Source organism: Anas platyrhynchos, chromosome 3 (genome assembly GCF_047663525.1).
Source record: "Anas platyrhynchos isolate ZD024472 breed Pekin duck chromosome 3, IASCAAS_PekinDuck_T2T, whole genome shotgun sequence".
Classification (NCBI taxonomy): domain Eukaryota; kingdom Metazoa; phylum Chordata; class Aves; order Anseriformes; family Anatidae; genus Anas; species Anas platyrhynchos.
Window position 1 is genome coordinate 81,966,345 of NC_092589.1, and position 25,099 is coordinate 81,991,443.

Below are 25,099 nucleotides of genomic sequence, written 5' to 3' on the forward strand. Positions count from 1 at the left end.
TGGTATGGCTTTTGTAGGGAGAGGAATACATTCATGCATAGTTTTTAACCTATAAAGCTCTTCAAGCATTTCTGCCAGTTTAAAACATGTTAGTGTCACGTTTTGTCAAGAATCACTGAGTACGTGATTCTTGACAAATTCTTTCTATTATGTGGGATAGCAGAAGCACCAGTGTTCTACACTTCTAAACCTCTCATCTGCCCTGTATTTCCCTTTTCTTCTTATAAGATATTTAAAGGGCCAAGGCCTTTTACCAAAAGAATGTGTTTATTTTTAGATCATTTTCCAAACATACACAGTGCTACAGATCAACTGCTGTTTATTGATTTGTTGTGTCAATAATTCCATTAACTGTGCTTCATATAATTCAGAATATGCGCTACTGCCCAAACATATGGTGTGGCACCAATAGCAGGGGACAAGAAGGAATGAGCATGAAGAAACTAAAGTTCAGGCAGCGCTTCCCTTCCGTGCTATTAAGTTACTTAGTTCCAGTACACGGTGTTGAAGGAAACTTTACTTATTGCATTTGTTACACTGTTCTGACAAATTCCAAGACTTGCTCCTTTAATGAATAAGTTTGGCAAAAACCGAGAAGGAAGAAAATGAAATGGAAGTGGGTTCCACCACTAGATCCATTGTGTTGATTATAAAGAATGTTTTTTGCAATGGATAGGATACTTTTTCCAGATTAAGTAGGAAATACATAGGGGAAAACTATATGCAGTTGGTATACAACTTTAAGGTTGTATCCAATCCATCACTGCTCCTGACTATTGCTCCTTCATATGTTGTCCTGGAGGCTGGGCTGCTTTAATGTAGAATTGAATCTTCTCTGTTTTCCCCATCTCCCAGGTAAATATTTGTTTTGTTCATGTTCTCCCCTCGAGTTAAAGCCTCTGCACAAGTAAGCAGAAAGCCACTGATAAATTGTTATGGAACCTTGGCTGCATAGTCATTTATCAAACTCTTTTCACCAGCCATAAAATTTATGTATCTGATGATCTCTCACAGCCTTCCATTATGTAATTAAGATTTAGATTGCTTGGTAAATTTTTTTATTTTTTTTAACAGTCTTTGGCAGTACTTCCTGAAGTGCATCTAATTCTTAGTATTTACTAATGGATTCTTGGTGTTAAACCAAAAAGTCATGGATTTATCTTCGGGGCACAGCATGGAGTTGTATTGGCTTACGTGCTGATTTTGACTGTGTGAAATCAAATGCAAGAGAGACTTGGGCTTTTTTTCTTTGTTACATATATAAATTTATCTTTATATGCTTAATGAAAAAATGTATTTAATACGCATATAGTTTATATTACACAAATGCAGTAGCAAAATTGAAACTGTAATATATACATAATATATTTGTACCTGATTTATGAGAAACTGTTTGTTTTGTCTCACATTACTGGATTAATTGGAACAGAGCCATAGTCAAAAAGCATGAAGGGTATGAGTACATTTAGCAAAGGAGCCTCACTCTGCCTTCTACCATAAGGTCAATTGTCTCCTGCTAGGACAAATCATTCTATGCACAATTCCCTTCCCCTAGGCCAGGAGGAGAGTTCTTCCCAGTTACTTGATCAATTTAGGTTTCTTTGTGTTGTAGAGGAGCAGCAGACCTGGAACTGAATCGCTGCTGCCAGTGCAGCTCATCCCGCATGAGTTGCTCTGTGGCATCCTTCTCTATTTAATGGTGTCTCCTTAGCGTTTCTGGGATGTAAGGAGGCTGCTAAGTTGAATGTGCTTAATAGTGTGTGCACGGTAGATTCTTTCTACGTGCATAGTAAGTAAATCAGCACTTCTGCAAAGTGCAGACTTAGAGTGCACCCACAGATTGAGACTTTCTGTAAGCTGTAAGTCTGGTTGTGCGTTGTGAGGGGTGGGTTGAGGCGTGGTAATGGACAGCTCTCTTGTGCTAGTACAAGGCGGGGGCCTGCCGACATCAAGAATTTGGGCATTGCTATTCAAAATGTGGTCGAAGTGAGAAGAGGAGATACCAGGAGAGACTTGGGACCTCTAAAGAAGAGCCGTGGCCGTACACTAGCTGGTGAAAGGGGGTACAAGCAACAGGTCCCTTTTGTGTGGAGCAAAACGTGGCACATTGTGGAGCTGCTGTGGCAGTCTTGTGGTAGGCTCAGTCTATGAGCCATCGTTGTGGCGGGTGAGGGTGAGAAGCCAGGGCATCCTGGAAGGCGAAGTGCGTGCTGTAAAGTGGAACAGAAAATATTTCTTAGTGTGTATTAAGGAAAGCAGAAAGTGAAAATGTCATTGATCACCGTTCCTGGGCAGCTGGCTCTTATAGATGTACATGACCTTTCAAAAAGATCTTGGTACTTCCCCTTTTCTCATCTTTCTTAACGCGGAAATCTTGCTTGGTTTTTGTTGTTGTTTTTTTTTGTTTTTTTTTTTTTCTTCCTCAGGTTGGGCCTTTGCTTGCAGACTTTCTGATTTTAAGCATGAAATTGTAGCAGGTCTTGATCTATGTACCTGTAGCTTTACCCACCCCTGCTCTCAGGGGAAATCAGCCTCTGTTTATTTGTGTTATGAAAGCATGTAGCACACACCTCACCAGAGCATGGTTTATGTGCATGACAGGCAGGTCGCTGTGACACAGAGCCTGGCAAGTACCATCTTTGTGTTGTTTCAGCACTGGGAATGTGCAGTTACTCACTGAACTCCTTCAAACTCCATTTTTTTTGTAAGAAACCATCTGGTTAAGGAGTGAATTCACTACCAAGCCTGTAAGAATCAGCGTGATGTTAATAACGTGAATGCAATACCACGTTTGAACATTTTGTGGGTCCTTTAATTATGTGGCATCTCTGTATTTTAATTTTGAATATTCCTTTAGTTGTTGTTTCCAAAGGCTCTCTTCCCTCTTTGGTTGGGTAATGTCATAAATAAAAAAAGACTCTCTAGTGAAGAGTGAAGGTAATTTTGGCAAGTGTGTTTTTTTCGATCCAAAAGAGTAATTGTGTGTGTGCGTTACCCATTTCAGGAAGACTAAAATTAAACTGCAATAATAAACTGTTGTTACAATCTCATTTGTAAATGCTTCCACTCCACCCTGTGGTTCCACTGCCCACTCCCGTTCACTTCTGTTCTCCTTGACCCCTCAAAAAGCATTAATTGGATTAGAAACATCTGCCTTGTTTCTCTAGATGCGTACAGAAGTTGAGAATTAAGGGCTAGTAACGTGAGCAGAGAATACTGTTAAAACCATCAGCAAAGGAAGGCTGAGACAGCCAAATACAGAATCAGAGACCGACATACCAAGCCCACTGTCCCTTTCTTCGTTCCTTATGCTTCCCATCTGCTCCACCTTGCCTTCTTTTGGATTTGGAGGAGCTCCTGTCCCTTAGCTTCTTTTATGCTGTTCTGTGCCTTCCATTTGCTCCTCTTGTCTGAAAGAGAAAGGAGGGGAAGTGAAATGTAACTACTAGCTTGTCCGTGCTTTCCTGTAGCACCTTGTGTTACTGTTGATGGTGGTCTGGTTTCAACTTCAAATTTGTATGTGAATGTTTTGTTGTTTCTGTATGTTTCTGGTTTGCTGGAAGTGAAATTTCAATTTACAGTATTTTAGATTTTGCCCACAACTGAAAGTAACCTCACAGAAAAAAAGACATTTCTCTGCACCCTGTTTATGTTCTCATGCTGAGTTTCAAAGAACTATTCTAAATGATAACCTTCGTCACAACAGATGTGTCTGTTCTTAAAGGATTCTTGAATAATATAGTACAGAGAATCTGCTACTACTGCTCCATGAAGTTACAGTGAAGACTTAGGGCTCCTGTCTTGCTTTGTATATCTTTAGGCAATGCAAACACCAAACACAGTAGAAAGCAGGCATCAACAAAAATGGAGAAAGCACAGTTATGCAGATACTGTGCTTGCTTTCAAGACTCAGGAAAAATTTCCTGTTCTCACACTATTCAGGCACCTGTGCGAAAGTGGGAAGGTAACTGTGAACACCTCACCCAGGCTTCAGCATAGTTCATACAGTTGTTGGCAATGCACTTCCATTTTGGAAGTTTGAGTTCCGATATTACTCACAAGCATAAAAATAATTCAGCTGGTAAAAATACGATTTCACTGGTCAAATCTGTAAAAACAAATTTGCCATAATTCCCCTAATTTTCTTCTGAGCGGATCTTGTTTGAAATAATTATTAAGATCATGTTTTTTTCCGGAATACTGTTATTGAATTTCTTCTCTAAAAGATCTCTGGAGGAAGCTTAGGTATGCACGAGTTATGCTTTAACTGCATAATATTAAATTGCAGCTGTAAAACTCAATTTTGCCTGTCTTTAGTTTTGTAAGGTAAATGTATTTTCTATTTGTGACGTCATGGTCAGAAAATTAAACTATACTGAGTTTTAACTGAAGTATTTCATATTATGTTATTTCAGGTTGTTGGAAGAGGAGCCTTTGGTGTGGTCTGCAAGGCAAAATGGCGAGCTAAAGATGTAGCCATTAAACAAATAGAAAGTGAATCTGAAAGAAAGGCCTTCATTGTAGAGGTACAGTAAGTTTGGTAAACACGTTTTTTTGCAAAGCTTTTTTTTCTTTTCATGTTAAATTTCTGGGGACATTTAGAGTATTTAAAATAATGTCTGTATTACATAGCAAATGTGGTCAGTGGTACCCAGTACAGTCCTGGACTCCAGGTCATACAGAACAGGACTCCTATCAGAGCACGCTGCTGCTCCTTTAGTTCACTCCCACAAAAACTGGAAGGAAAGGGGGAAAGGGAGTGGGTGAAACAGCAGTTTCTGGTTTCTGTCCCACTGTGGAGTCAGGACACAGACAAAATACCCACCAGAGTCATGGAGCTGATTAATGCTTCCAGGTGCTAAAGCTTTTAGGTTCTTCACACAGTCAGGTCCATGCTCTAAAAATGTTTAATTCAGTGGTTTAAATAATTCTGTTATTTTTATATGTAAGGTTATTAATGACTGTCACTCATTAATAGGGCAAATTAATAAGGGCAAATCAGTCTTCTGTTCAACGTCTGCTTCTTTAGAAAGATCCTGAGCACTTCAGATACGCTGATAAACTTCCACACATAGTATGTTGTAGAATTAAATGTTATCTAATTTAAATGAGGTGTATTGTGTTATGCTGCTTAGTAAGAATCTAGGATGTTCAAGATATACAAATGTATTAAAAATGTAACTTTTTTAAGGGGTAAAGGAAGCATATTTGTAATAGGCCTCTCTATGTAAAAATGTTCTTCATTGCCATTGTAGATTATTAATGTTACTCATCTGACTGATTTAATAGTGAGCAGATCAGATCACTTTCTTAGCATTTTTGTGTTGGAGATCTGAGAATCACAGAAATATTTTAATAATTATTAGGATTTAGGAAGGCCTATGTAGTGCAAGCATAAGATGTAATGCTCCATTCGGTTTTTTTAGAACTTCTGAAGTGCACAGAAAAAGTAACATTAGCTCCCTAGAGTGGACTACAAACAACATAAGCTGCCTCAGAGGTCTGTGTAAAGGGAAAAAAATTCCTTCTGATTCTTCTTCTGTCTAGGGGCAAAGAAGAATTCAGTGCAAAATAGTCTTGTCTCTCTGTAGCAGGCATGCTTTTTAATACCATCAATTAGTACAAGCCGCAGTAGGCTCTTGGAAACTGTCACATTAATATTAAACCCGATGGCATATTTTATAGGCTTGTGGCTTTTCTCACTTTTTTTTTTTTTTCCAGAACAGTAGCTTTCTTTATAATGAATAAAGCCATTATGGTTCAGATTGTTTATGAGGTCAGACAGTCTGGATTCCAACACGGGGGGCTCCAGGAAGAGCACAAAACCTTTAAAAAGCCAGAGTTACAGAGTGCTTATGATTTGAGTGATCTTAGTACGCTATGAAAAAAAAAAATCATTAAATCTAATTTCTCTAACATTTCTTTTGAATTCAGTTCCAGTTAGACACAAATCTAATTATATAAATTAAAATGCAAACAGAAGCATTAGTCTTGTAATTTCTCAAATCACTATCAAGGGTTATGCAGACAAATAAAACTATAATTGCTGTTGCTGTGTCTGAATTATAGATGTGAATATAATATTAGCGTTTTTTCTCCCATGGTTTGAAATGACGTATGATTTGTATTGCAGCTTCGACAACTGTCACGAGTAAACCATCCCAATATTGTCAAGTTATATGGAGCCTGTCTAAACCCAGTAAGTTACAGCTTTGTCAGTAAGACAAAAGGTGACTAGCTTACCATATGTAAGCAGTAATGCAGAAAATGTGAAATTTGTATACAAAGAGGGTGTTTTATATACATCTGATACGTTTAAGCCATGATAATGCTTATCGATACAGATATAGATACAGATCTGTAGGTTGATTGATGTTTTCAGGTTCGTGTCCCCTCCCCGTCCTCTTAGGAGAAATAAATTATGTCAAGAAAACCCCAGAAACTTTCTAAACAGTGGTTATATTTCAATTTGTAAAAATGGCATCTGGTATCTTACATACATAGTGTCATTCAGAACTACAGTTCTGTTAATTGCAAATCAGCAATGCAAAACTAAAATTTATTAGCAACACATGAATCATAGCATGTAAATCAGTTCCTGCTCTCATATATGCAGTTTTCAGGATTTGCTGTCTTTATGCCACAGCTGCAAACAGTTCCTCAAATTACGAAAGCAGAAGAGCAAGTACTGTGACAGGACAGATACATGCATAACTAATTCTAGTGCAGAATATATAATTGACTAAAATAATGATACATGAATTTTTTTCTTAGAACTAGATACATTATTTTGACATGATATTTAAAATTTTTGAAAGCCACTCTAAAACAAATAGTAAAGGCAAATGAATTACACTTTGAAGACAGCATTTGATTTTCAGGATGGGAGCAGGAGGGAGAAAGTGCATTCTCTTGTTTCCTAACTTACAGTGGGAACTAAGTATAAAGGTAATTTCTTTTTCTTATATGTAAATGTCTACCATTAACCCTGACTCTATGTCATAGATAAATTTTCCATTACCTTAGGTGTGGACACATTGCATTTTTTTTTTTTTTTTTCCAAAAAAAACCACTTTCTTTTCAGTTTACAAAATCTGTTCTCTGCCCCTACACTTAAACATCCCTATTTTTTGTTCCCTCTTCACAAAGGTGTGTCTTGTTATGGAGTATGCTGAAGGAGGTTCTCTGTACAATGGTGAGTACCATTTCAATATGATGTCTTACTGGAGCTGAAGTATTGGTACTAGTGAAAATATTACCTAGACTATAAAGTTGTTTCATACATATGTCTTAAAAGATTTTTAAAGAGAAAGGAGTGTACTTCTAAAAACCACTTTTCAGACTGTTAGTGTGTTTTTTAATATCAGTTTGTTATTGTTTGTACAAGTCATTGAAGGTTTTCCAGTGGAAGACTTCATCTGAAAAGGACTCTCCCTTGTAAATTCCCTATGTAGTTGTTTAACATGAATTTTAGCAGGGATAGCCCAGAACAAGCAACATCTTTCATGTTCATTGAATCATTGAATGGCTTGGGTTGGAAGCGACCTTGAAGATCCTAGTCTAGTTCCTACCCCCCTGCTGTGGGCAGTGACACCTCCCACCAGATGAGGTTGTCCATGGCCAGGTTGGATGGGGCATTGAACACCTCCAGAGCTGGGGCATCCACAGCTTCTCTGGGCAACCTGTGTGAAGCCTTACCACCTTCTGAGTGAAGAATTTCCTCCCAACATCTAACCTAAATCTCCCCTCTCTTAGTTTAAAACCATTCCCCTTGTGCTAGCATTAACTGCCGGAGTAAAAAGTAAAATGTTGTTACTGGGTGTTAGAATTCTAGCATAAAATATTATGAAAGACACACTAAAACTTAGACATTATTTTGACATTTCTATTAATTAAAATATCCTTTTGCAAGCTGTTAAAGCTTCGCTGATGAAATATTGTTAATTACTTAGGTGCCATACAGCTTTCTGCTTGGTATGTTGTTAACCCTATTGTATCTGTTGTAATATGCAATAAAGTTCTTTTTAGTTTGTGCCTTTGTTTTGCAGTGCTACATGGTGCTGAGCCTCTGCCTCATTATACTGCTGCACATGCAATGAGTTGGTGTTTACAGTGTTCCCAGGGAGTGGCGTATCTCCACAGTATGAAACCAAAGGCTCTAATTCATAGAGACCTGAAACCACCAAAGTAGGTTTATGGCTTATATTTCTTTTTTTTCATAAAATTTGACTAGAAGATCATTTCTGATAATCTCATTGTATTTGACACAAATGCCTTTAATTGATACTAAATGTATTGGATGTACTGTATTCTAAATGAAAGCTGTGCCTTTGAAACTGCAGTCACAGAGGGATGGTGCATGGTTCAGGAAACAAACTAATCACTTGCTTTCAGTTAAAGTGAAAGTGGAAAAATGTCCTGCTCCTGCCTTCCCTCAAAGAAGAGGATTTTGATAGGGACAGGTCTCCTAATCAAAGTCATTTAAATTGTCCCAGTTTTATGTTGGGTTGTGCTGTTCACTAAGAGAACATTAGGTGGGGGATTGCTTGGTTGGTTTTAATATTGTATTTAACCTGGTATCATTGTATATAATCTTTCATCCTTCTCTGTCCCCTTCCTCCAGCCCATTTCACTGCCCCTAGCCAGAATCTCTCAACACTTTTCACCAAAACAAAAACAAATGTATTTCTATCCAGTCACTCTGTTGATTGGATTCATCTGACAGCTTCAGATCTGGTTCTACAGGTTCAGTATAAATGGAGATTTGCAGAATCACTTTTGGTAGTAGCCAGCAGCTTTACCAGATAAAACTAATGTGAAGTGACACTTTGAATCTTGAATCTGTCTTGTATCCCCACTTTTGATTTAGAGAGCTGTTAAAATGTAGCTTCGAGTTCTTTCATTTAAATAGCTACATTGACTGATATTAATGGGAGTCTTGGTCATCATTCTTATGCCAAAATTGTTAAAGTACTTGTTTTTCACTCTCTGGCATCTGAAAGACTAATTTTGTCAATATATGCTTAATGGATTGCTATGCCTAAAGGTATATATTTAAAATCTTTTAAAATCTGACATACAGAAATAAGAATACGTTACAATATGTATTAGATTTTTTTAAAACTATTTTGTACACTTAGATTAGGCACAAGTGACCTTACCTATTTCTCAAATTATAAAACAAAAGCATTGAGAAGCACAGCCTTTTAGATACTCAACTATATTAGAATGATAGTTGTTGTAATAAAAATTCAGTGTTTTATTACCAGACTATTTCATCCTGCAATTACTTTTTTTTTTCCTTTGACAGTTTGCTCTTGGTAGCTGGGGGGACAGTTCTAAAAATCTGTGATTTTGGTACAGCCTGTGATATTCAAACACACATGACCAACAATAAGGGAAGTGCTGCATGGATGGCACCTGAAGTTTTTGAAGGTAACAATAATTATGAACAATAATTATGGTGTTGTTATGCATTCTTTCTAGGGACGCAATTTTGAATTTATTTGTGTAGGAAATAAGAACACCATTTAGTTTATACTTCTATTTCAGTCAGCATATTAAAGTTTGAAACAGCTGAAAAACTCTTGGTAGAAGTCTAACTTTTATTTTAAAATCTGTATGATTGTATACTGCCAAATAATTATGCAGAGTTTCAAAGAGCAGCACCAAACAGACTATCATGGTACCATTAAATAGTTAATAATTAATGAATACATGGGGCTTTTATTTGTGTCATTTCCAAGGCTTATATAAGGGATACCTTCAGATAGCTGCTGTTTCTTATTTTATAACTACATAAAACATACCCAGAGGGCTGTTTTGCTGGGATTGTGCTGTTTCTGAGATTCGTAAGTAATTTCAAACTCTTCTGACATTTAAATATGCTGTCATTACTTTCATTCCCTATTCTGATCAGCTTTTATCTTTAGAATTTGCCTGTTAGTGTCTCTAAATTGAACATAATTGCCTTCATTTTCAACCCTCCACTTTATTGTAACTCCATCTTTGTCTGGTTTTCTTCATGTTTCTTTCCTAGTTTTGCTCGTCTCTAGAGGTTTGATGTACTTCCTCTTGCCTGCATACTTGTTATTAACAGTTAATTTAGTTAAGTAAGAAAGTAAGCTATTTCTTAAGCTAGAGAAGACGGATGACAGTTGATAATTAGATAGGTATAATTGTTTTATGATTATTAGAGAAATAATACAATCATTGTTAGATTGCAAATTAAACGCATTTTACCCAGACAATACCTTAAATTATTGTGATTAGCGCAGAGGGGTCTGGAGGCATCATCTTCGTGTTTTAGGAAGCAGGTGTCCTGCTTTGCTACATTTTGCAAGTGCCTCTGGTACAGTGCTTTCCAAATTTGTGGATCCAAGTGGCCGTTTTTCTTTTACTGTCCTTATACTAGGGAGAAGCAGCAAATTATACATATTATACACAGTTAACAATTTTCAAAGGTGCTTCCTTCTGAGCACCACATTTGAAGCTTTTGTTTTGAAGGTACCTTATATTTCTTAATGTTACTCAGAGGACCCACCTAAAGATGATTTCACTTTGGTGCCTAAAAATTTTCCACTATGTCACTTTATATCAGGGAACCTACAGTATTTCTTTAACTCTAGCTAGGAATGTTTCATTTCTTAACATTTGTTTATTATTAAATAATATTGTATACATTACAGATGTTTTATTCTTTTATAAGTAATCAACTACACAATCAGTGTTTAAGCTAGATTTTTTTTGAGTGAAAAAAAATAATCTAAAACAGATTTTAAAATAAATGCATTGTAGTAGGGATTTACAGTGCTTATCCTAATTCCTATTATATGAATGCAACAAGGCAGAACGAAGAAATCTTATATTGCAGATTTATTGCTGGATGGCAGCAAAAGCCTTCAGTTTACATTTGGCTTTATGTACTTTTTTTTTTTTCTGAAAGCTTTTACTGATAATGCCACAACCCTTCATACAAGAATATGTAAAAAGGGAAGACAAAGGAATCTAGTAACTTTTGTGTTGCAGCATATCAAATTACTCTTGAGGCAGCGATTAAGAACTACTAAAATTATGTCCAAATCATTAAACTTGTTTGCATATACTACTGCATCAGAAATCAACAAAATAAACACTGATATTATTTTAGTGTTTTTTAGAACTGAGTTTTAGATGAGAACTATAAAGGCACAAGAAGTATCTCTTGTAGATGTCAGTGATCATTGAAGTAATGCTCTAATATTATGAGTTTTCCCCAGTTTTAAGTATTAGGTCACCTAGACCTTGTAACAGATCAGTCTAAATGAAAATAATGTCATTTAGATCAGGATAAAGTGAAAGAGAGCAAGTACTCTAATCTCTGCACTCCCTTCACTCCCTTTACAAGAAACTGTTTTAAAATGCTTTGGGATAATTGGATACATTGAGGACTGATGGTATATATCTGTTATCCCGCCTCTGTTACATAATGAAACACTAGAATGATCTCTCTGTAAGATACTGGTTTTAGACTATCGCTTCAGAATTAGTTCTCAGCCACAGAATAAAATTTCTGTGCTTAAACAGGAGAATAGCATTACTTCCCTGTCATGGGCTGTCTGTCTCCCACTGCATACCACATGGGGTCTTTGCTTGGTCCTAATGAAGGCGCAACTTTTTTCTGCTTTAGAAAGCTGTCTTCACTGAAAAGTGACTTCATCTGATCTTCAGATCTGGCAGAGACAAGGAGCCTGAAAGTTGTCCCTTTCTTCTTGCCATGCAGAGGTTTTGACATAGGAGAGGGGAACTACGCTCCTTACTGCTTTGCTCCACACAGCAGTATTAAGGCTCCTCTTTCTGGGATCCAATGTTGCCATGGCTAGGGAGAATGACCAGCAAAAGTGGAGTGGCTAAGACAGGGTTGATTGCGTAGATGAAAGTGCTGTGGCTGCACAGGTACAAAGACTGCCATTGTTAACAGCTACCTTTTGGGAAAAACAAAAAAAGTGCTGACTGATGAAGCTAATGTTGTTATTGTTACTGTCCCCTTTGGTAACTTTTAAATTCATTTGCCACATTCAGAGATGCCAGGTTCTTGCAAGTTTTGTAAAATCATTAGCTGTGAGAAGTTCAAATTAGTTGTGCTGCTTAGAGAGGACTTCTGGTTGCACGGCTGCATCCTGTTTGTTCTGTTTGGCTCCCGGACTGGTCAGTGTGTAAGAACTGATCTGAGAGCATGCTGCTTTCCTTGCACAGTTTGTCAGAAGTCTGCAGACCAGAAGAGGATGGCTCATAGGTAGTGTAGAGCTTGTTGCAACTGGGTGTTATAAAATAGGTATCCACAGGAGACTGGAACTCATCAATTCTGCTGTTTATGAAATGATCTGTTTCAATGATGCTTTCTGATTATGTATTAGCAACAAAACCAAAAATCTTGGCCATTCAATGCCAATTTTGATCCTTGCTCGAAGACATGTGAGAAAATCCCTATCACTTATATTTATTCACGTACTATTACATCCTTCACGTTTCTTTTGTTATTTGTATGAGGTAGGGTTACAGAGCATACAGTCTTCCTTTGTAGCCTATGAACATTCTTATTTGTTATTCTATAGCAACTATGTGTCTTCTGCACCTGTAACAGGAAGCTTAGAAATATTCAACTTGTGATCAAAACTTAATTTAAATAACGACATGACAAAAAGAGTAAAACTGATAAACAGGGAAAATAAGATGGTGAAAAATTGGGGCGTCTGCTGATTTGTTCATATGGTAACATTGGTTCTGCTAAAGACCTTTAATTAAGAGCAATGGATATGGCAGAGATTTTTATTGGCTGACATGTGACTAATGTGGAAGAAGCAAGTTCAACAGCCATATTTACATGAAGCAAAAATAATCAGTTAAGTTCTAAATTCAAGAGATCTTTGAAATTTAACAAATTGCGTATGATATTATATAACAAAACTGACATTTTATAATTTCAGGGTGAAAAGGACTGATTTCAAGACAGGCATTCTTAATGATAAGTCATCAGTCTTAAGTTAGCAGATAAAGCAGTTCTAAACAGCTTTAGATTTATTTTTATTTTCTTCGGGAAAAATATGAGGTAAAAAAAAGCATATAGAGCTGTTTTTCATCTCAAATTTTACTTATTTTTAGTGTGTTATATATAAAACAGACAGATTATATTGCTGATTTCTTTCAGGTAGCAATTACAGTGAAAAATGTGACGTTTTCAGTTGGGGTATTATTCTCTGGGAGGTAATCACCCGTAGGAAACCTTTTGATGAGATTGGTGGTCCAGCTTTCCGCATAATGTGGGCAGTTCACAATGGTGAGTTGAAAATGTTTCACTGCGTTTCAAGTTGTATATTTGACCTAAAAATTTGCTAAACATTCTTAAGTGTGCAGCTTTAAATTATTAGTTTTTCAGTTTTATGTTTCATTAAGTAAGCACTTTTTGTCATAAAGATTTAATATCAAGACACTGGCGCTTTTGTATCAGTTCTGGTTTTTGTGTTATTTGGCTGCTGCAAAGTTTGTGTTGAAGAGTGGTGTCCCTCAGGGGTCTGTCTTGGGACAGGTACTGTTAATATCTTTATATATAGACAATGGGATCAAGTGCACCTTCAGCAAGTTTGCAGATGACACCAAGCTGAGTGTTGCAGTCAATACAACAGAAGGAAGGGATGCCATCCAAAGGGACCTGGACAAGCTAGATAAGTGGGCCCACATGAACCTAATGAGGTTCAACAAGTCCAAGTGCAAGGTGCTGTACCTGGGTCGAGACAATACCAGACATGAGGACAGACTAGGAAGAGAACTCATTGAGAACAACGCTGCAGAGTAGGACTTGGGGTTTCTGGTGGACAAGAAGCTTGACATGAGCCAGCAGTGTGTGCTTGAAGCCCAGAAGGCTAACTGCATCCTGGGCTGCAGCAACAGAGGGGTGGCCAGCAGGTGGAGGGAGGTGGTTGTGCCCCTCTGCTCTGCCCTTGTGAGGACCCAATTGGAGTGCTGCATCCTGGTCTGGGGCCCTCAGCACAAGAAGGATGTGGATCTGTTAGGGAGGGTCCGGAAGAAGGTCATGAAGATGATCAGAGGGCTGGGGCACCTCTCCTATGAAGAAAGGCTGAGAGAGCTGGGGATGTTCGTAGAATATCCTGAGTTAGAAGGGATCTACAAAGATCATTGGATCTAACAGACTCTGCACAGGACCACCCAAAAATCAGACCATGTGTCTGAGAGCATTGTCCAAATGTTCCTTGAACTCCAACGGGCAGGGTGCTGTGACCTGGGCAGCCTGTTCCAGTGCCTATCCACCCTCTCAGTGAAGAACCTTTTCGTAATGTTGAGACAATAATGTTCCTAATAATGTTCAGCCTGAAGAAGAGAAGGCTCCAGGGACACCTCAGTGCAGCCTTTCACTACTAAAAAGGGACTTACAATAAAGATAGTGATAGCACAAAAAGGATAGTGATAGTACAAGGGAGAACAGTTTTAAACTAAAAGAGGGGAGATTTAGATTAGGTGTTGGGAGGAAGCTCTTTGCTCACAGGGTGGTGAGGCACTGGCACAGGCTGCCCAGAGAAGCTGTGGATGCCCCATCCCTGAAAGTGTTCATGGCCAGGTTGGATGGGGCCTTGGTCAACCTGATCTAGTGGGTGGCATAGGGGGTTGGAACTCGGTGATCTTCAAGGTCCCTTCCAACCGAAGCCATTCTATGATTTCCTGCTACATATAATTACAAATGAAATAATGAACAAACAAGGGAGAAAAGCTATGGCTAATACATCTTTAAATACTGACTGCTTTCTTTGCAAAATGTCGCTACATCTCATGTGTTAAACACAACTGGATGTCTATTAATTGTACTTGCTGAAATAATAAAAAGGGTAGAAATTGGAACCAAAACCAGATGAATAGATTATATTTTACTTCAAGTGTAGTATATAATTGAAAATGTGCAGAGTCTGTGGAAAAAGTCATCCAAAATTAATGCTTCTGTCAAACTTACTAATACTTACTAATTTTTCAGGAAATTCTTATGAGCAAAAGCAGCCTCAAAAGTCTTTTTTTTTTTTTTTTTTTGTGAGTTCAGCATTAAGAATCAAAGGCTTTCTATCTTGGACTAGAGCTTTACTCTTCAGAAAGCTGTAATATATTCATTTGTCACTTTAATTACCACTGCAATACATTGTATTTGGTCAGTCAGTGAATTTATTCAAACCGTTATTGAAGGAAAAGTTTTCTGTTTTATTTCTTGTTTGTATGTACCTGTAACTTGTATGTGATGCAAGCAAGTGAACTTTTGTTGTCAGTTCTTTGTTTGAAAGTCAGAAAATCAAGTACAAGCCAGTTCCATCAGACTACAACTAACTATGTATTTTCTTCTATTTATTTAGCAAAATATCAGACAGAGGTTATTCACTGTCAGTCTTCTTACAGTCTGCTTAACGAATTGTTGTTTTTCTAATTTCAATTACAGGTACTCGGCCACCACTGATCAAAAACTTACCTAAACCAATTGAGAGTTTAATGACCCGTTGTTGGTCCAAGGATCCCTCACAACGACCTTCCATGGAGGAAATTGTTAAAATAATGACACACTTGATGCGGGTATAACACTTTTTCTAGTATCTTAATCATTTCTTAGCCTGTTCAGTTTGGAAGTTGAATTACAACAGGTATGCCTTTTAACTCACTTTAAAGGCAGGCTCATGTGTTCTCTCTCCTTCTTTTTTTGATTATAAAGAAAAATTATTATGGTAAAAGAAAAAGAGAGTTATTTCTTATTGGAGGTGTATAGTATTTCATTTATAACAAATATGTGGAAATTAATAATAGGAGTCATAGATGTATTTTAATGCAATACTTAAAATAATTGGATTTACTTCTATATAAATTCTTGTAATCGTGTATAACATATGATTTGTTATGTTTATGAATTATTTCATGAAGTACTGTTTGAATTATTTTAAAGCAATTCTAATTGCGTTTTACTATTATTAACATACTGCTTTTTTTCCACAGTACTTTCCAGGAGCTGATGAACCTCTGCAGTATCCTTGCCAGTATTCAGATGAAGGCCAAAGCAACTCTGCCACTAGTACAGGTACAGTTGTATAAATAAAAGAACACCATAAAGCAATACAGGTGGATTATAGAGCACACTTTTATGTTGATTTGGTATGTTGATTTTAATTTGATTTCAAAAGGTAACCTTTCAAAAATCCTAAGCGTTGGCAGGAATCTATTTTTTTCAGACTTTGTACCACATCGTATTTATATTGTTCTCAGATAAATAGTTTTGCTGAAGCGTACAGGTCATTTTAATGGAAAATAAGCATGTAATAAAAGCTAGCTCAGAATGTCCAAGTTTAAGGTCTCCTTTTTGTTCCCCTGAAGATTGCTAGCAATTGACACTTCCAGTCATGTATAATGTGTAGGAGCTGACATAAATTTTTGACTGTTCTGGAAAGCTGTGCCTGCTTTCAGTTATGATCCATACAGTTTAAACTTGTAGTTGTTTTATGTTCAGCTGCAGTAAGTACAGAAGTTTAAAGAAGCACAAGGAAATCACCAGAAAGGGGAGTAGAACAAAATGTAAGCTAGGCTTTCAAGTAGTCCTGGCCACAGAGAAATCCTTTTACTAATAGAAAGTAAAGATTGTTCAGTTCTCTGATTTTATAGAATACAGTTTTCCCACGTCAGTAGTTATTAATATACAGTGTCTTCACCTTTCGCTGCTTGATTTGTTTCTTTCCTATCTCCAAAATGCTGTTATTTTGAATGAAGTTTCACTGGCTACTTTGCAACTCAGCGACCTGCAAATTACATTACAAAATCTTTTCAGCCATAGCATTTTACTGACTTTATCTTGTGTTCTCCACCCTTCAGCACATGATTCTAAGACATGATTTATTACCTTACATTACAAATAAATATTGCCTGTTACTTTTCAGGTATTTGTGCTCCTCTGTAGTAAATGATGGACCTTGCCACGAGTTGTGAATGATGTTGCTGGTTGTGTTGTTAATTTACCATCTACTCTAATTTCAGAGCAAGCTAAAGACTGACCTCAAATGTCACTGTAGTACTTAGTTGTATGTTCTTTCTTCCACCCACTCCATTTTACTTCTTTTATTTGTGGGTCTGTTGCAGTCTTGCCTTTTGTTAAAAGCTTTCAAAAGAGTTGCTCTACAGCAAAGTTAAGCTGCTGAGAATGTTTGAAGAAATGCACAGTAGCATTTTTAATGTAAATTTGACTTTATTGCTCATTTCTAGGTTCATTCATGGACATCACTTCTACAAACACAAGTAACAAGAGTGATGCTAACATGGAACCAGGTGACTTCCAAGGAGCTTCTACCAATGACACTATTAAACGTTTGGAATCAAAATTGGCACAGCAAATGAAAAATACAGCCAAGCAGCCGGTAAGCAAATGTCTCCAGTTTTGAGCCATAATAGAAATGGACAAAGATGGACGAAAGTGTTGCAACTGCTATAAAGCATTAGTGACTATTCTTTCAAATATAGTACAAAATTGGAGTCAGTTACTTACAGGAAAGAGCATGAAAGGGGATGGAAGAATACTGAATGATTCCAAAAATATAAACTGGAAGGCCCTAATAAGGTATCTCCGATGAAATCAAAAAACAGTTCATTTAAGGGGATTCATTAGGTTAAAAAATATGTATATTTGCATGTCATTGCCTGAAGTTAGAACCAGAAGTTTAGTGTGACGTTTATGTGAATTTTGAAAACACTGTTTTATTTCAAGTGGGATGGAAAAATACCAATATTATCTTGTGACAACAGTGTGCTAATTCTTCTCAGTTTGAATGCAACTAAAGTTAATTATTTTGAAAGAGCCAAGGTGCAAGATATTTGGTTCTTAAATGACAGTATTTTTTTTAACATTTTCTAAAATTTTGACTTGTTTTTAAAATCTATGTTATAGAAATTATTTTACCCTACATACTGATTATATCATGGAAGGGCTTCTGCAGAATTTTTTTCTTTCTCTTTAAAAATGTAACTATTGAAACAGGGCGAACCTGGCCGTTTGAGTTTACCCCCATCTCGTGGGAGCAGTGTGGAGAGCTTGTCAGATGTTCGTGGGCGACCACAGTCAGCCCTTGTTTCAGGAGAAGCAAAAAGGATGAGTGCTGACATGTCTGAAATAGAAGCAAGAATACCTTCTACCACAGGTAAAATTATGTTTGGGAGACAGAGTAAGGAATTGGTAAGAAGAAAATAAGTAGGATTTTTTTTAAGACAGTCTTAGAGAAGGTTAATAAAATTAGCCATATGAACATATTCAACTTTTCACGTAGTCTTTATTGTCCTTATTGTCCTTTATTAGTTGCGGGGGAAAGTTACTTCATTCACTGTTGTACGTTCAACTGCCAGACAGGCTGAGTACTTTAATTAGGTATTTTTAATGTCGGGGAAGAGATTACTATTGTCGAATTAGACTTTCACCTTTCTAAAATCATTATGAGACTTGTAAATATCAGTCTAGTTCCAAATGCACAAGCTTTATCCTTTACATCTGAAATAATGTTTTTCCATCTCATTCCATCACAATTATTTCTAAAATAACATTTTCCTAAAGGTTATTCCTCTAGTACTTAAAAATGAAGAGGTAGGTTTGAAATTCAGCATTTTCCCAAATAACTTAAAATTCACTTTAACATATCTCAAAAAGATAAACATTTTATTCATCAGATGAACAAAGCATTGATATCTTTTGTTTCAGAAATAGTAATAAATAGCTTCAGATGCTTTATTTCAGGTAGCTATAAACTGTTGTATCTAAATCCTTGAGTCCCTGAGTGAATTAGAATTTATGTGCAAGTATAAACACTTAATTTTATGGTGAAAGTAATCTTAGTTCTTCCCAAAAGACTGAGTTAATAAAAATGTGTGAAGCCATAGCATTTTATTGACTTTATCTTGTGTTCTCCACCCTTCACTTTCTTGTCTGTTTTCTTCATCAAGGATATTGTTTGTTAATCTATGCAAGTTTTAAGTTTCATATCTGGAACTTTTTTATTTAAATCTGTGGTTATATACCATAATCAGACAAAATTACTTCGGTTAGTCCAGAGTTATGTAGTTGATCTTGTATTTTGCTACCAATCTGATAATTAATCAAAGAACTGTAAGTAGTAAGGAAATATGCATTATATCCTGATTCTTCTGCACCACAATGATTTTACTATTGTTCTTTGTTATATTATGATTATTCCAGGATCTTGTTTTACTAAATACTGAAGATACTCATAGGTTAATATTATCTTGCCCTATATACTTCTTACTTCTATGTTCTTATTTTAAAGACTTATTCCAAGATTTGTCTTTTGTATTGTTAGCCTTTGACTGAATGATTGTGCAACACTTCTCACCCTGAATATCTCTAAAGGTCCCCTAACACAGATGGCAGCTGTGTACTTACCTGATAATAATAATATGCATTTTTATTTTAAAATGTCAGGACTCACTTTAGTCACTGACACTCTAAAGTCAATGTAAAGTTTTGACATTAGTGAAGATAACTCTGGCCTTCCTTTTGTGTGAGTTTTTAATTTTCCTGGTTTGTCTTCCTTAAGTACATTGTTTTGAATAGTAACCATTATTTCAAAACATCTTAAGTTTTTTGTTGTTGCTGTCATTGTGACTGTAACGTTTCTTCTTCTTGAAAAAAAAGAATATATTGAATATAGTAGAGTTTGGGGTGGGTTATTTATTTATTTTTTTAATTACTTCATGCAGTACTAGAAATCAGGTCAAGCCCATCTGACCATACCTTTTTCAAAAAGAGCTGAAATGGCATTGTATGATTTTTTGCTTTGTTTTTTAATCTTGTTATCTCTGTGATAGAAATGATGTTGTGACTTGGGGAAAAAAAAATGTGACTGGGTGAGAATTGGGCTGTTGTTGAGAGTAAATAGTCAAGAATTTTTTAATTTTCTTGCTCCATCTATTGCTAGATTAAGTGTTTAGAGTAAATCACATAATACACGCCAGTATTCTATGTTAAGTTTTAGATAAACATGCTGCAACATTCTACCTTTGAGAGCTGTATTTAGACTTTTCACTAAATGGAAACTTTATCTGTAGGTACTGAAGCAGCAGAATAATAAGAAAACAAATTTTACTCCAAAGCATAGTATGTTTCTTGAACATCATTCAGAAATGAAAAGGTTGGTAGTGGTATCCAGTTTTCAAAACAAAAAATCTTCACTCAAAGGGCAGGAATGTTTGTGCAATGTAATAACAATAAGCATATTTTTCAGAGACAGGTTAGGTTTGCTTTAACAGGAGGTGGTTCAAAGAAACAGAAGTATCCGACTTTTAATCTTGTTTATAAAATAGCTTATGCCCAGCACTAAAGAGGAAGTGTTACATAAGTTCAGGCAATCAAGAATTTGTTCTGAATATACAGGTGATCTGAAATAATTTACTTTGTTCTCTGTTTGGATAATTACATTTGGTTTTCCCTTCTTGTTGCTATGCTGCTTTCTGTGTTTGACTTTTGTGTTGCTAACTATAACTAATTACACGGTGTTGTATTGATGGCTAGTTCTGCGTTTTTGCTTTTTAACAGTTGCTTTACTATGTGTAAGCATGAGTGAAAGGCAATGCAGTTTATTCTGCATGAAATATTTTTGCATGAACTACAGTTTAACAAAGTTTATGAAAAATGCAATATTACAAATTTAATAATTTTGCTATTGCCGTTTTAGTGTTTTGCATGTGTATTGTGTATGTGTATTTTTTCAGCCTATTCCAAGCCTAAACGAGGCCATCGTAAAACTGCTTCATTTGGCAACATTCTGGATGTCCCTGAGATCATCATACCAGGTATCGCAGACCAGGTGATCGGGTCAATTGGTTAAGATGCTGGAATAATGATCAGACTGCTTAGAAAATACTTCTTGCTCCAGCTGCTCTAGGACAGACCTAGAAATAGCCCAGTGTGGGTGTTTTTTTTAATGTCTCTGTAAAGAGGAGCATGATCTTTTTAGTACTAACTTCTATCAGCAAAGGTTTTGATCTTCTAGTCTAACTTATTTTTGCTAATAGAGGACTTTTTACTTTTATGATCCTGATGTTAGATTCTCATTATAGAACAGAACTAGGCAGAACTTAATTACAGTACATCATTTGGCAAAGACAGGCATCAGTTGAAAAATTCCTGTCTGGATAATTTATATTGCCCTGATCTTTGTAGTGTTTGAGCAACCATTTTAATCTAATCAAATATTAGTAGGGCAAAAGACTTAAATACACTATGTACAGAACTCCAAATCTGTATAACGCATGTGATTAAACAAGATTAAAGCTTGATCTGTAGAATTTTTATATTTGACTACAGTTTTCCAGAGCTAAAATGTGTTTGCATGAGGTATTTCTGTTGTGTTGAAGATAAACTAAAATTATTAAGACAAGCTTCTGACAGGAAGAGGATCAGGATAATCCTCACCATAGCTGGTAATTTCTGTTGGTACCTTAATGAATAATTCTCATCTATCTCAAATTTATATTTAGTTAGAAATATATCTTTTTCATTCCCATCTTTTATTTTTTTCCCAGTCCAAGTGGTTCATTTTATACTTCTTAAAGCCTAAAAATAATTACAATCAATCTCAAACTGTGATAGGTATACCCTTAGTGGTACACAAGCTGTTTCAAAGTGATCTGTCAGGAGATGCAAATAATAGTATCTATTGCTAATCAAGAGAGTCACTAAAAATTATGAACCCCTACTCTAAGTTTTTTGTCATCTGAGGAGGTTTCCTTATAAATGTTGAGGGGTTTTGGTATTTTAAAGTTGTGTGCAAAAGATAGAGTTCTATACAAAAGTTTCAAATAACTTTATGGAAGCTTACGTGAAAAATACAGAATGTCAAAATGTAGCTTCCAAGGAAAAATAGTACAGTCAGTGAAAATAAAAGCTATTCAGCACTGAGACTAACAAATGATCCAGAAAGCTTACTAGGTTTCCACTGTAATTTTCAGACAATCCTGGCCTTCTGTGGTATAAAAGAAATCTTTAGAGCACGGAAAAAGGAGGTGAAGCAATATTCTGAAAGGATCTGTCAAGTTTTGCAGTGTCGATAAGTGATGGGAGTTCAGCAAACATGCTCTAAAAGTTTATTGGGCACCTGTTGTCTGCATGTACTGTCTGTCTGCAGCAGCACATAAGGCTTCAAAAAAAAACTTTGAAACTTTTAGAGAAGAATAATTAAAAGGTCAGTGAAAACATATCATATGGCTTTCCCAAAATAGATTGTGCCAAACATATCAGATACCTTTTTGAGGTTTTACTTATTTAGGAAAAGGAAGTCATTTAGATGCCCTTCACCTGGACTATTTTAGTTGAACTTGGCAAGATGGGCATTCTAACAGGAGTTTGGAACAGAAACAAGAGAAATAACAACCTATTGAAGCAAGCATAGGAATGAATTTTCTCAAAATTCACTCATAAGGCATTTAATAAGCCTTAAATGAACAATAAAGTGTTAACAGTAAATTTTGTTATCAAGAGTGATTACTAATAAAGAGAAATATTTGAGTATCATATAGGATGAATTGTGTTGTGATTTGGGGGGGCAGATGGGGACACAGAAACAGGATAAAATTCAGGGTCATACACTGTGTGTGAAGTATTTGTAAAGGGAAAAAAAAAAAAAGAAAACTGCTTACAGTTCCTTTTGAGTGGTATATTTCCAAGAGAGACTAAAAAGCACTAACGCTATTTTACAGGCCCTTGTTGAGGTCTGATCTCTGAGGAATTCAACGTAGTATACTGGGCAGCCAGAATAGTGTGTTGAGCCGTAAAAGAAATGTGAACTCTGAAGTAATAGCAAGAAAAGCTACTTGGATCGTATGAAAAGTATGAAGAAGAAAGTGGAAGAGCATGGCTGTTCTAGCCCACAGAATGAAAGCTGAGAAATGAGTAACTTATTTCCTGTAGACAGATCTGCAGCTAAAGACTGGGAAGAGAGAAGCGTTTAAGCTAAAAGACACAGTACTGGCACTAAGAAAAAAGGTGTAAATATGCAAATAAGTCTGGGCTGTGTAATAAAAGATGTCTCTTAGTCAGTACAGCTTCCCAGGAAGAGCTGCAGGGCCAGGAAAAGAAGAACATGTCCCTAGTATTAAAGCAGAGCTTAATTGTTATGTGATGTGAAAATGACCGGCTTCCTAATAAACTAACTATATTTGTCTGTATCCTCAAGGCAGTGTCTCAAAAGCATGTTGCTCTATTTTTCTTCTTAAGACAATATATGGTGGCCTATTTCTCGCCTCATTCCTTTCCTTACTCTTTCATGGCTATCAGTCCTTAGCATGGCTATCATGTCTTAGCACACTTTTCCCCTTCCAGTCATACTTCCAAGCTCTCCAAACTGGCACCTCTGTCTGGATCCCACCCCATTATGTTCCTTAGCACTTCTGCCACGTACCCAGCTCGTCCGACCTTCCCTGGGCACGTCCGTCCGTGGGAAGAGCGAGTGCTGACACTGTCCGTGCTGCTGCCTGAGCTTCTGCTGAGCAGTTGCTTCCCGCAGAGGGGAGGGTACCAGGCAGGCAGGCATGTTACCGTGAGTCAGCTGCTTTGGGGCTGGGCTATTTTAGAAGCATGAGTACTACATCTGCTGTCACTGGGGTTTTTTTGTAATGGGTTTTGCCTTGGCCGATTTTCATCCGTGAACTAATTATGCTACCAAGGTTATAAAATACAGATTTTCATCAATTGATGGCAACATGTTTGCAGAAGTGGAAATTTTTAATTTGCCTTTGCTCTTGTTTCTAAATACTTCCGAGTAAGTATAAACAGAAATTATTTTGATTCAAGATCCTATTTTTGTTCCTAGTTTACGAAACTTAAAAACTGAAAAATGGATCAGTGAGTTCCATTTTAGTGCAACAGCTTGGCAAATGAATTTTCAGTGGTGGTAGACTGTAGCCAAATAGCCAGGTGAAGTATCCTTTTCTTTCCCTTTATTTTATACATAATATGAAGTATAGTACAGATAATATGCACCGATATTTTTATATATTTTTATTATTTTTTCATATGCATATATGAGAAATAAAAATCCTAGTAAGTACAAAAGGCTTAAATAGCTATGTGTGTAAAAGAAAAAAAAAAGTATAGTTTTTAATATGATGGAGAAAAATAATCAGAACGCCTTTTGGATACAAACCAGTCAAGCAGCATCTAACAAATATTCTTTAAAGTTCGCCTTTTCTTCACTGGCAAACAGCTCATGCATATAGCATGAATGCGTTTGGCTTTTTAATTTTGTCATCTAAAACTGTACCACAGCATTGAAGTATTTTTATAGCATTGGCACTGCATAAGTGACTACTCAGGATAGACACATTTTGTTGAATATCTTTAGAATAGGAATCATAGAAATCAGATGCTTTAATCTGTGATTTCTACATCTACCTCAAAGCCTGTATAAGCCAGAAATCCTGCCCAGATCACTTAATTCTTCTGGAATCCCGATCAGAGTTTTAACTTCTTTAAATTGTCTTCTAAAACTGTTACATTTCTGATCATCCTGTACTGTAAGGGAGGTTTGGTTCTTGTAGGGAAAGCTCTTGAGAGTATGGTGTATGAATAAGTTTGTGAGAACATGATCAGGGAGGAACTAAGAGAAGGATCCTCGAGCACTAAATTGAAAAAGAAAGGAGCAGGAGAGGGAGTCTGAATGAGAAAACAGGCGAGATGAAAGAAGAGGGAGAGTGTTTGTACTTTGACTGCAGATCTACAAACAAAATACTGTTGCCTTAAAGAGAAGAGAACAAGCAGCATGTGTTTGTGAAAGTGTAAAAGGAGAAAGCAAGTATCTGCTATAGGGCAGGGAGAAGCGTGTGTAGCTGCTTTGGATATTTGAGGGATGATCAAAAGCCTTAGCAGGAAGCTGTAATTGGTTTCGCTGGAGTATGTGGAGCAGCTCGTGCTAGAAATTTTTTGTATGTTTTGAATTATATTTCAGAAAACAAACAACAGTGTGTGAAACTTTTTTTTGAGGCCAAGGAAATATGTTGGTAAGGAGAGGCTAATGAGTATCGTGAGGTGGGTAGGAGG

General features: G+C 36.4%; 1 protein-coding gene and 1 long non-coding RNA gene across 6 annotated transcripts in view; one reads left to right on the forward strand and one right to left on the reverse strand.

Annotated features, from left to right (window-relative positions):
* MAP3K7 (mitogen-activated protein kinase kinase kinase 7) overlaps positions 1 to 25,099 on the forward strand; it is a 51,084-nt gene that overhangs the window by 7,509 nt on the left and 18,476 nt on the right. For 2 of the 5 annotated variants that reach the window (XM_072036179.1, XM_072036180.1), the window contains exons 2-12: positions 4,416 to 4,526; positions 6,134 to 6,199; positions 7,150 to 7,195; positions 8,049 to 8,187; positions 9,311 to 9,435; positions 13,187 to 13,315; positions 15,470 to 15,600; positions 16,015 to 16,096; positions 17,269 to 17,420; positions 18,038 to 18,197; positions 20,776 to 20,856. In XM_072036179.1, the coding sequence (XP_071892280.1) occupies positions 4,416 to 4,526; positions 6,134 to 6,199; positions 7,150 to 7,195; positions 8,049 to 8,187; positions 9,311 to 9,435; positions 13,187 to 13,315; positions 15,470 to 15,600; positions 16,015 to 16,096; positions 17,269 to 17,420; positions 18,038 to 18,197; positions 20,776 to 20,856 (1,222 nt within the window). Of the gene's footprint in view, positions 1 to 4,415; positions 4,527 to 6,127; positions 6,200 to 7,149; positions 7,196 to 8,028; positions 8,188 to 9,310; positions 9,436 to 13,186; positions 13,316 to 15,469; positions 15,601 to 16,014; positions 16,097 to 17,268; positions 17,421 to 18,037; positions 18,198 to 20,775; positions 20,857 to 25,099 lie in introns of those variants that run through there. The other 3 variants (XM_072036181.1, XM_072036182.1, XM_072036183.1) reach the window with 2 other exon arrangements.
* On the reverse strand, positions 1,581 to 23,596 carry LOC140002226 (uncharacterized). The gene is made up of 3 exons (XR_011808463.1): positions 23,463 to 23,596; positions 3,280 to 3,410; positions 1,581 to 2,210 (listed from the first exon to the last, which is right to left on the reverse strand). It is a non-coding gene; the product is annotated as an uncharacterized lncRNA (long non-coding RNA).